The following is a 12500-nucleotide window of genomic DNA, read 5'->3' as shown; positions in this document are numbered from 1 at the left end:
TGAATAGTGGATTGTGATTGGCTGGAGGTTCAGGTGTAAATAGTGGATTGTGATTGGCTGGAGGTTCAGGTGTGAATAGTGGATTGTGATTGGCTGGAGGTTCAGGTGTGAATAGTGGATTGTGATTGTGATAGGGTTAAATTAGGTTAAGGTTAGATTAGGTTATGGTTAGGTCAGAATTATGTTAGGGTGAGATTAGTATTATTTTATAGTTAGGTTAAGATTAGGTTAGGATTAGGTTAGAGTTAGGTTAAGGTTAGATTAGGTTACGGTTAGGGATAGATTATGTTTTGTTCAACTTTACACATACAGAACGGAAGAAAATGTAATATATAAACAGTAATAACTCTATGGTTATGGTACAGAAGGTAATATACCATTGTACAGGTGAAAGTAAGCAGTGTGATGTGTATCAGTATGTAAATTAGATGGCAATTAGTTTAATTAAAATAGATAAGTATAATGTTGCAGTTGATGTGCAGAAAACGATTTATAATAAACATATTAGATTTGGATTTTACAACTAACAGCAATATTAACAACAGGACCAGTGTTTACTGTATACTGCATTAAATTTTGAGCAGGTTACAAATTGAACCTTACAGATAAATGAGATTTTTAAAGGTTGCTGTAAAACTCGCTCATGTCTTCATCGTCTCTACATCACCTGCCTAACATTAGGATTTTCTGTTTTCTGCTATAAATATGGAATATATTTGATCTGGATTAATGCTGTGTACTGAAGCAGGTGATGATCCATGTGTTTTATGTCCAACTCGAGGGAAACATATTCTTCATGGTTAAAAAATGGCCGCTGCTCAGATATAAACTCGACATTTTTCACTGCCATAACGATAGCAGTGTCGTGAACATTTAGCCTTTTAAAATGTTTCTTACTGGACTCGCAGGCCTTAAGGACATCTTCAGAGACGAACAAAGTCTCGTAGAAAAAATCCTTCTCTTATAAATGCATGAACCTTTTTTTTGTCACTTCATTTGAAAAACACATTACATTAAAAAGCTGTGACATGAAATAGGTCTAATTATGCACTTCTGTAGGTCACACGGTATTTACATATCAAAGGCTTCACATTGGCATTTTTCTCAACGTCAGCTTCTAATGAGCAACCTGAGATCCTGAGGTATATAACAAGCCCTGGTGCTTATAATTAGTTCACGCCATGCCAGAAACAAAAAATGACACGTTTTACAGGTATGCTTTGCTTACAGCAGTGAGTCTGACTGAGGTTTGTGTCTAATTTCCAGCAGTGTTTTCACTGTGGTCTGCAGAAGTGTGGATTCCTTGGGGCATGTTCAGATGTAGCATGCTAACTCAAACTGTTTTTCTCTCCAGCTATCCTCCGTTTTGTCAGGGAAGCATGCGTTTGGTGTGTACGAAGCCTGGAGAAATTGTTAGCCTGTGTGTTAGTCAATAATTGGGTATGACAGAGTATGTGTGTGTGTGTGTGTGTGTGTGTGTGTGTGTGTGTGTTTCAGAGTCTTGAAAGCACTCAGGGGTAACAAACTTTTTGCCAGGTTTCAGCTCATGTGCTGTTACTTAATTAGAAGTAAAGCTCTGACTCGAATGTCACAGTCCAATTAATCTTTTGTTCCCTGCTAATAGAAATTAACACTCCAGCGATGTCGTGTGACGCTGTGCGTTTTTCTCTTCTTTTTTTTTAACACAGTCCTTTAGAGACCCCACATCTCCAAAAAATAGCAGTGATGGTTAAAGGTTCTGTATTAGAGCTGCCCCAAAACTGCTAATTAGCAGCGAATTTACAATTCATGCAGAACATGGATTTGAGTGAAGAGCTGTCCCTGAAGCTCACAGTGAAATTTCTCATTCAGAACACTAATGAATGTCATATGGGGCCAACATTATAATATATAAATGTACCATTATGGAATAAATTATCATGTGAATGATCCACAAACTTTAACCCAGGAATTAACTTACAAAAAATTCCAGCAGTGCTGAAAAATCCCACAAAAAATGTGATTCATCCTGAGTAGTCCATTAGAAGTTGGACCAATCCTACACACACTCACAGAAGGTTTGAACAATGACAAATATTCCAACAAAACATCTGAAAGTTTCTACAAACCAGGACACACAGATAGGATGCACATGTATAATCAACCCTGCTTGCTTCCACAGATGCATTAACCAAATTCAACTAATCCTCACCTGCTCTCATACATTTCTTAGACTAATCCTAACTATATATATATATAGTATGTGTTTGTTGTCAGCATCCATACAGGCGTGATTCTATCCAACAATTCTTGCTGGTCAATATTTTAATCTTTTGGTTGCAGGTGTCATTAGGACATCACTGGCAAACATGGATCGAGAAACCAGAGAAATGTACTCCATCATCATCCAAGCCAAAGACATGGCCGGCTCCGTGGGGGGTCTTTCAGGGTCCACCACCGTCAACATCACGCTCACTGACGTCAACGACAATCCACCCAGGTTTCCTCAAAGTGTGTGACGCATCACTTTTTCCAAACCAGTCTGTTTTAATCATGTCTCGTCAGTGCAGTTAGCGTTCAAGCATCAGTGTTTACTTCATATGATATATTTGTATCTCCTCCAGAAAACTACCAGCTGTACGTTCCCGAGTCTGCTCAGGTTGGTAGAGCTGTGGGAAAAATCAAAGCCAATGACGAAGACCTTGGAATCAATGCAGAAATTGAGTATAAGATCACCAATGAGGAAGGGGCAGCCATGTTTTCCATCTTTACTGACAGTAATGAGAGAGAAGGGGTCATCTCGCTGAAACAGGTGTGATGCTCATGTTCTAAAACATTAGCGTTTATGTAATAATGGTTTATTCACAGGAACAAGAAAGCATGCATGGACTCGTTAACATGAACACTGAAGGAGTCTCCAGTGTCAGCACTTTGTAGCAGTCAGGGTCAGGTTTAAAACACTTTTATAGTATGAACAAACAAATGATCAGAAATAATCCCTAAAATGCTATTGACCAATTATAGCTCAGCATCTGTAAACAATAACATCTGTATCCAGGTGGCACTACACATACAGTGTGTCTTTAAGGCCATATATGGAAATGTCTAAATGTCTGCTGTTTCTCTGTACAGCCTCTGGATTACGAGAAGAAAAAAGTCTACACGTTAAGCATCGAGGGAGTGAATATACACTTGGACCCCCGTTTCTTGCACCTCGGACCCTTCAAAGACACCACCACACTGAAGATCATCGTTGGGGACGTAGACGAAGCCCCAATCTTCCCAATGGATTATTACATCATGGACGTCTACGAGAACGCTCCGGCCGAGACGGACGTCGGCATCGTGACTGCTCAAGACCCCGACAACGCCAGGGGGAAAATCAGGTTATTTCCAGAGAGAACAAATTAAAACAAACAATCTGCTGTGAAGTGTGACATCCACGTCTACAGAATATGCGTGAGCTGGTGGCAGGTGATGTTGTGATGTTGTGTGATTGTCATTTCATCTTTGTTTCGGCTCACTTTTAACGCAGCGAGCGATCCGAGCGTGCGACAACCGCGCTGCATTTTCCCCACTGCACAAATTGCTAGCTAATTAGCAAAGCCCCTGTGAGCGCGAATCAAAAGCCGCTGTCACGCCTGAGCAGTCGGATTCTGTGAAGTATCTCACAGGGAACGAGTTTTACCTGGATTACAAAGAGAACAGAAAAAGAAATAGAGGAAGACACATGAAGTCCTCGATGCACAAAATTATTTTATATGTAACAAATATCTTTTCTTTTAGCCCCAGACCCTAAAGAGCAATTGACCAGATACAAAATAGTCAAAATAGTACAATTGACTTTATGACCTAATATGGGAATGTGGGCGTGTCTATGAATAGGTAAGAACTATTCCTACAAAGAATAGCCATTTTTTAAAACAACCATGTTGGGAAAGTAGATGTGGCTTTACGTGAAGTGACCTTATAAAGAAGTGTAGTTTTTTTTTTCCATTAAGTATTGGCACCCGTGTCCTCCTCCAATGTTCCAGTTGTCTTGGTGTACTTTTTAATAATCAAACAGCATAGTGTGATGAAGCGAACATTGTTGGTTAACTTTTATAGCAGCATTTTATGGCCTCCGCCATGATTTTACTGTAAAGAATAAAACAAGAGCGCACTACTAAAAAAATCCACAAAGTGTAAAGTTGCTGACACTGGAGACCCGTTCCTTTAAATGTTGAACATCTCACAGAAAACACTGTTAAACCTGTTCATGTGGTTTTAAACAGGTAACAACTAAATTATTGTGACTTATAACATACTATAATGTATTAACACAAACTGGCTAATCCTCATAGTTGTGGCGTGTGCTGCAGTTTCTCAGTAAAAGAATGCGTGTTTATTGTAGCCTTTCTGTTCCCACCGGAGTGCTGGAACTGGAACAACTGGAAGATCACTGGGGAACGGTTTCCCGAGCGTCGATGCAGTTTCAGTGCATTAGCTCGCCTCGCTTATTCAGCACGCCTGATTTAAATATTTAAATATTCCGCACTCACAGCAAGTTCTCCATCGTTTAATTAAATATCATCATGTTTACTCAGAAACACACGGGTAATTTAGGTGCTTTTGACACGCAGTTCTGATCCACAGGTACTCCATTGACGAGAGCGCAGACGGAGAGACGCTTTTCAGCATCGATGAGAACAGCGGCCTGATTAAAACCACCGCAAGTCTGGATCGAGAGGGCGTGGCCTGGCACAACATCACTGTCAGTGCTGCAGAGGTTGGTAAGTAACTACACCAGCGGTCTCCATAATGGCCGCGAAAGGCGTGACTTCAAGAGTGTATATGGGAATATGTTTTTGTTATGGGCGCGTCTGAGCAAAGAAGAAAAACTGCTACATATTGGGAAGTCCATATTTGTGACTGTAACCATGTATGAGTAAAATGAAAGCAAAGTTCACTGGGCGTGGCATTACGACTATATAGGGTTAGAGTTAGGGTTATGAGGACCAAATTGTTCCTTTCTTTAATTAGGGTTGTTCTGTAACAGCAAAAATTATTATAGAGATTTTATTATGATTGTACATTTATTTATTTGCCTCTTAATGATCGATTAGTTTATTTATTCAGCACTGTACTGACAAATGAACGTTAATTTTCAAGCCTATTAAAAGAGCATTATTACTGTCATAACGACATTATTTTATATCAATTGCTATTGAAAGCAACACATTTACTAACTTATGCATATGCATAAAGTTGGTGTATGAATCAGACAAATAATTATGCTATAGATGAACAGAGATCAACAGATAGTGGAGTTTATACAGATACCGATAGCTAAGTTGGATCGTACTTAACGATAAATGATTAATCATGCAATTTTTTTAAATGGATAATGGATACCGCTATTTCACCTCCACACCACCAGAGGGAACAGTTTTTTGAATATTGAGCTCACCCAGGTCAAAGTGCATTTCCTGTTTTGTGAATTTTTAAAGAACTTTGGGCTGTATTGTTAATCTCGTGTTGCGTTGTTACGTTGTTTGCGTCGCATCATTACTACTAGATAAAAAAAATAATATACCAAACATAACACTCCGTGTAACATAGTACTGAACTTTATTACAAAAACAACAAAAAAAAAGTAATAAATCTGGATATATTAATAAAGAAATAATAATAAAGAAATAAATGTAATAAAGAAATAAATCTGGATATATTCATTAATAAATATAATTATATAATTAATACAATATGAATTTAATACATAAATATAAATCCAGCTCTCTCCGTGCAGCGCGCAGTCTCGCATGTATTTAACATTACATTTTTGAAATATGTCTCTGGCTTTATTCAGAGGGCCGTTCCAAATGTGTGGGCTGTAGTTTGGGAACTCCTGGTGTTTGGGCTCAAAGACACACCCACAAATTCAGCTGCTTCATTATAAATCATAGACCTGAAAATCTCTCGAACGTAGCAACAATATGTAAGAAGGCGGAGCTTAGGAGAGACTTATTAGTGAATATTATTACTGTTTCAGGTGCATCTATCTGAAGGAGACGGGAGGCACAAGGAAGCCGTTACTGTTATTGACCGTAGTAAATTACTGACTGGGGGGATTGTTGCATTATAGGATTGATGCTGTTGCAATAGGTAATGGGATGCCATGATGAAAGTGGATGGGTAGATTGATTTCTTTTCATTCTTTCTTTCAGCAGCTCTTATCTAAACAATCAGCCTGGTCTTTTGATTCCTTTTATTTTTTCTTTCTCCACCTGATAGAACAGATACTATCGCCTGATCAATCACCGTGAAGAGTCATGTGATCGAGCAAAAATATCGATTTTTTTCTTTTTTAATTTTTCGCTGCTCTTCAGCAGTTTGCAGTGTTTCAGCACCATCACTTATCCTCTGTAGAGACAAACGTGTGAGGCAGAGAAAGTTCACGGCTAAAAGTCAGGAAAATAATCTCACCGGCTACGCTGAAATATTCATGAGCTTTACGTTTCCGTGTCTCCTCTCGGCTCGGTTTGTTTTCGCTCGGCTGATTTGGTAAAGAAAGCTCTGGAGAGAGTTTAAATATAGATCCTGCAGGAAAACACTGACAGACTGCAGGTCTCGTGAGCTTTTAGTGGAACTCCCATCATTTAAACACCTCAGTGAGGCATATCGTCTTCATCATCTTCATCCTGACAGTTTTCATGATAATCATCTCGACATCTGAGCAGGCTTTAGGACACGATCAGCTTCAGGTCTCATTAAAATTCGTGTTTAGTGAAACGTGTATAGGAGTTGAATAGTAGCCCCATTCAGGCGGCATTAGTTTACATGCTGCAAATAAACAACATGGGTGTGGTTGTTACATCTCCATGCAAATGCTAAGAGTTACCAACATGTGCTGAATGCTAATCTTAACTAGCAAGCTCAAAAAAGCTGCCTGCTAATGTTAGACCACTAGTTAATCTGACAAGAAAACTACTTCACATGTACTGCTGGTTTAAATCGCTAACCTAACGCAAAACCTAGCATGAGTCAGCTAGTTAATGTGATCCTACTGCTAGACATTAGCCAGCTAGGTAATAAGTTAGCTGGTAAGATTCACCAGACAAACTACAGTGAGGAAAATAAGTATTTGAACACCCTGCTATTTTACAAGTTCTCCCACTTAGAAATCATGGAGGGGTCTGAAATTGTCATCGTAGGTGCATGTCCACTGTGAGAGACATAATCTAAAAAAAAAAATCCAGAAATCACAATATATGATTTTTTAACTATTTATTTGTATGATACAGCTGCAAATAAGTATTTGAACACCTGTCTATCAGCTAGAATTCTGACCCTCAAAGACCTGTTAGTCTGCCTTTAAAATGTCCACCTCCACTACATTTATTATCCTAAATTAGATGCACCTGTTTGAGGTCGTTAGCTGCATAAAGACACCTGTCCACCCCATACATTCAGTAAGAATCCAGCTACTAACATGGCCAAGACCAAAGAGCTGTCCAAAGACACTAGAGACAAAATTGTACACCTCCACAAGGCTGGAAAGGGCTACGGGGAAATTGCCAAGCAGCTTGGTGAAAAAAGGTCCACTGTTGGAGCAATCATTAGAAAATGGAAGAAGCTAAACATGACTGTCAATCTCCCTCGGACTGGGGCTCCATGCAAGATCTCACCTCGTGGGGTCTCAATGATCCTAAGAAAGATGAGAAATCAGCCCAGAACTACACAGGAGGAGCTGGTCAATGACCTGAAAAGAGCTGGGACCACCGTTTCCAAGGTTACTGTTGGTAATACACTAAGACGTCATGGTTTGAAATCATGCATGGCACGGAAGGTTCCCCTGCTTAAACCAGCACATGTCCAGGCACATCTTAAGTTTGCCAATGACCATTTGGATGATCCAGAGGAGTCATGGGAGAAAGTCATGTGGTCAGATGAGACCAAAATAGAACTTTTGGGTCATAATTCCACTAAACGTGTTTGGAGGAAGAAGAATGATGAGTACCATCCCAAGAACACCATCTCTACTGTGAAGCATGGGGGTGGTAGCATCATGCTTTGGGGGTGTTTTTCTGCACATTGGACAGGGCGACTGCACTGTATTAAGGAGAGGATGACCGGGGCCATGCATTGCGAGATTTTGGGGAACAACCTCCTTCCCTCAGTTAGAGCATTGAAGATGGGTCGAGGCTGGGTCTTCCAACATGACAATGACCCGAAGCACACAGCCAGGATAACCAAGGAGTGGCTCTGTAAGAAGCATATCAAGGTTCTAGCGTGGCCTAGCCAGTCTCCAGACCTAAACCCAATAGAGAATCTTTGGAGGGAGTTCAAACTCCGTGTTTCTCAGCGACAGGCCAGAAACCTGACTGATCTAGAGAAGATCTGTGTGGAGGAGTGGGCCAAAATCCCTCCTGCAGTGTGTGCAAACCTGGTGAAAAACTACAGGAAACGTTTGACCTCTGTAATTGCAAACAAAGGCTCCTGTACCAAATATTAACATTGACTTTCTCAGGTGTTCAAATACTTATTTGCAGCTGTATCATACAAATAAATAGTTATAAAATCATACATTGTGATTTCTGGATTCTTTTTTTAGATTATGTCTCTCACAGTGGACATGCACCTACGATGACAATTTCAGACCCCTCCATGATTTCTAAGTGGGAGAACTTGCAAAATAGCAGCGTGTTCAAATACTTATTTTCCTCACTGTAAGTTAACAGGATTTTTCAGGATAGTTTTATATATAGATGTGTGTACAAATCATGGCTAGCATTAGCTAGCTAATATGAGCTAACTGCTTTTCGGCTGTTTTCGGCATCTTCCAAAAAAAACAGATTTGAGAATTAGTTTTCTGAAAAATGTATATATCTCATAAATAATTGAGCGGTAACGTGTGTGTGTGTGTGTGTGTGTGTGTGTGTGTGTGTGTGTGTGTGTGTGTGTGTGTGTGTGTGTGTGTGTGTGTGTGTGTGTGTTGCAGACAATCCCACATTGGTTAGCTCTGTCCCCGTCACAGTCCAAGTCCTGGACGTAAACGACAACACGCCGTACATCCAGAGCGACAGTGACATCATCCTGTGTGAGAGCACCAAAGCAGGCCAGGTCGGTTTCTCACTTCCTGAATCTCTTCCTTTCCTTTCTTTCCCTTGACTCTCCAGCACTTCATTTCTTCTTGCCACACTTTCATCTCTCATCTATTCTCTGAATGGCTGGAAACCCTGTCTCGCTCCACTCGTCCCTGTCACGCTCTCGTTTCTCTCACTTTCTTCTGCTCGCTGTTTCTTCATCTTAACCCCAAACCCTCAGCCCTTCTTCTGTCTTTAATCCTGTTTCTCCTTCTCCAAACATATAAACACACACACACACACACACACACACACACACACACACACACACACACACACACACACACTGTCCCTTTATGTGTCTGACACCATCAGGCTCGGATTTATCTGTGGCTCTGCACACTTTCCGAAGCCTATTGAACCCATAAATAATTCAGCATCTCTGAGGTTCAGGAGCAGATAGCACCTCACACTGAGACCCAGGAAATGCTAATCATCACACTTTGCCATTCTGGACCATGTGCATCTGAGCAGAGGTGCTCAGATCCGAATCTCAGCCGTGTTCCTGACTATCAAAACTATCTTTTTCCCACTGAATGATGATCACTAAGCAGGAAAGATGAGCTGAACAGGTCCTGCATGGAGGACACTTTATTATTGACCCGCCATACTACTGGCGTTTTCTAACACGGACAGAATAAATCACTCATTGTCATGCTTTACGGGAAAAAATCAGCCGTGTGGTGCCGTGACTTCCTCCTCTTACAGCCAACGGTTACAACGTTGTACTTTTTATCCATTTATTATTGCATTTAGTGTTTGTTGTAACTATAGCAGTGACGTTGGCGTTATAGCAGCTGTACACAAAGAACCTAAAATAGATCAATGAACCTCAGGGGAAAGGGAGAGCTCAGTCGGTAAAATGTTGGACTTCTGATCAGAAGGTTGTAAATTCAAATTCCAGCGCTACTGCTGCCCTTAACCCTCAACTGCTCCTGTTCTAGAAAACTAATCACCACCCACTGACCAATCAGACCCTAGAATTCAACAGCACTGTGCTCTAGCATGCGTTAAAGACATTAGTAACATATGAGTTGGTATCAAAACTTTTGGAGATTCACTCTGTTTAGAAGAAAGTACTTTATTTATCTACGTTTCCACACAGTCATTTTCAAAATAGTCCCCTTGCACAGCAAAACAGCGCCCCCAGTGGTCTTCTGAAATGTGTCTTGGAAGTCTTCTTTTCGAAGCATGTCAAACACCTTCTGCGAGCTGAATCTTCATCTTCAGGAAGAGGGCGAAGTCCACTGGAGTCTGGCGAGTAGTGTGGATGCCGAAGTGAGATCATGTGGATTTTTCTCAGACGATCATCATGCACGAGTTGGGGAACTTTTTTTACATTTCCGGTGGTTGAGCTCATTAAAAGGTCTTCCTGATATCTCTTCATCCTCCAACGTCTCTGCAGCCGATTTGCCGAGTTTCACGCAGAATTTCACGTTTGCTCTTTGTTTTAACTTGCTCTCCGTGATGAAATCGCAGACGTGGGAACGCATGTGGGTTAAAACAGCACCAGCTACACCGTTAATCTCCAAACTTTTTGAAACAACCTCGTATCCTCCTCCTGCGGAATTGGGCTAGCATGTAATGGGTCATTGTTCTTTGCCTCTACTTTTGTGTTTCAGGCAAATGCATGTACACTGTGAATCAGTAGATCTTTCTGTATAAGACCTGAGAACCTAAGAGGAGCTTCTTTAATGGTCTAACACGAACTAAACCCTAAATATGCGAGCTTGCTTACCGACCCGAAAATGACAGACTTACACAAAACATCTCAACCTGTGGAAAGTCCATTCATATTGTTTGCTAGAAAACAAGCAGAGACTTTTCTTTCCCTGTTTTCCATCCACTGTGAACACCAGCACATTTTATATTTATAACATGGTAGAATTTTCTTTGGCTCAGACTCCGAGCATGACGAGCATGACTACAAGAAAAACCAAACAAGAACATCAGTGTCTCTTGAAGCAGTGACAGGAGCGAGTAACGAGCTAGAAAAGACGCAGCCACAACCTGGAGCCCTTATTAGAAGCGGAAAGCGAAAGTCAGAGCGTGATTGAGTCGTTGTGAACGCGTCTCATCCTTCCAGCTCGTGGCAGACAAAGACCTTCCCACGCCCACAGGTGAACTGCAATAATTGGTCCGTTTCAGGCATGACCTGTGTGAGGAATCCAATTAGGTTAACAAGCTGACAAAACATCATCGCATGCATCTGCTTGGTGCGATGCCATGCTGGGGCAAACGCCCTTTAATCTGAGCAGAGGGAAGCTCAGGGAAGCTCAGGGAAGCTCGGGGAGTGTGAAGAGTTTGCTGAATTAGACAGAGAAGAGAAAGACAGGGTTTCAGTCATGGCAATTGGATGGAAGTATAATTGTCATTTATTTCAGTCCTTTTCTGCTTCTCTTTGTCTTTGCAGGTCATCCAGACCATCAGGGCTACGGACAGGGACAACTTTGCTAACGGACGCTTTTCCTTTGCTCTGCCGGAAGACTTTCCATCTAATCCGAATTTCACCCTCAAGGATAACGAAGGTACAGAAGTCAGAAATCAGAACTCACTATGGTTTGTCAGATGGGGTTCACATTCTTACATGTTCTCATAGAGGAGGAAATGTTGTGCAGTGTCTAATTTTTCTACCCAATTTGGTTGCTTTTTTATTCCTCCACACTGAACAGTTACAAACCAGGGAAGATGATCGATAATATGTATTATTCTTAGACACTTGAATCGTGCTAGCTCTGTCTTGTTTCAACTGCTGCTCATGCGGTATCACATCATGGTAACAAACTCGGCAGAAAATGCTTTTTCGAGGCTAGCTCTGTTTGCAAAAAAGAAAAAAACAATTTTCACAAAAGTTTATTTACACACTATCACCTTCAAAATAGTCTGCTTGCACAGGAATACAGTGCTCCCAGCGTTCCTGCCACTTCTGGAACGTGTCTGGAACGAAGTCTTCTTTTCGAAGCGTGTCAAGCACCTTCTGCGATTCGCGCCAGATCTCCGCAACAATGTCAAAACGTCGACCTTTGAGCAGCATCTTTATCTCCGGGAAGAGGGCGAACTCCGCAGGAGCCAAATCTGGAAGTGAGATCAGGTTGTTTCCGGCGAGAAACTCGGGTGTGAGGAGGTGCTCGGTGACAGGGTGCACACGTGGCCAGAACAGTACCAGTTGCACATCTACTGGTTCACAGAATGAAGTTTTTTGGCACACTGACTTATGAAGGTCGGTGCTCCCTGTAACTGCGCGTGCAGCCTTGTGCTGCCATCTGCTGGTGTGTACCAAATCTAGTTTTAAGGTTTTTGGACATCTGCAGTTGACTAGTTGATCGACAGTGTGCCATTCCTTCCGATCAGAGAGCAATGATGCTTCCAAGGATTCCAAACCAGAAGACTCATCAG

At 41.3% G+C, this 12500-nt stretch overlaps 1 protein-coding gene across 3 annotated transcripts in view; it reads left to right on the top strand.

The window, feature by feature from the left end:
• LOC310717557 (cadherin-18-like) overlaps positions 1-12500 on the top strand; it is a 49505-nt gene extending 37005 nt beyond the window's left edge. Inside the window, exons 5-10 of one of the 3 annotated variants that reach the window (XR_014530871.1) lie at positions 2323-2490; positions 2604-2791; positions 3112-3365; positions 4615-4747; positions 8960-9081; positions 11518-11639. Coding sequence is in view for 2 of the 3 variants with exons in the window: in XM_083525784.1 (XP_083381910.1) it covers positions 2323-2490; positions 2604-2791; positions 3112-3365; positions 4615-4751; positions 8960-9081; positions 11518-11703 (1055 nt within the window). In the remaining variant the exon portion in view is untranslated. Of the gene's footprint in view, positions 1-2322; positions 2491-2603; positions 2792-3111; positions 3366-4614; positions 4752-8959; positions 9082-11517 lie in introns of all 3 variants that reach the window. The other 2 variants (XM_083525784.1, XM_083525785.1) reach the window with 2 other exon arrangements.

The sequence above is a fragment of the Silurus aristotelis genome, assembly GCF_946808225.1.
Source record: "Silurus aristotelis genome assembly, chromosome: 22".
Classification (NCBI taxonomy): domain Eukaryota; kingdom Metazoa; phylum Chordata; class Actinopteri; order Siluriformes; family Siluridae; genus Silurus; species Silurus aristotelis.
Note: the sequence above shows the minus strand (reverse complement) of the source record. Positions and strands in the feature narration are given on the sequence as shown.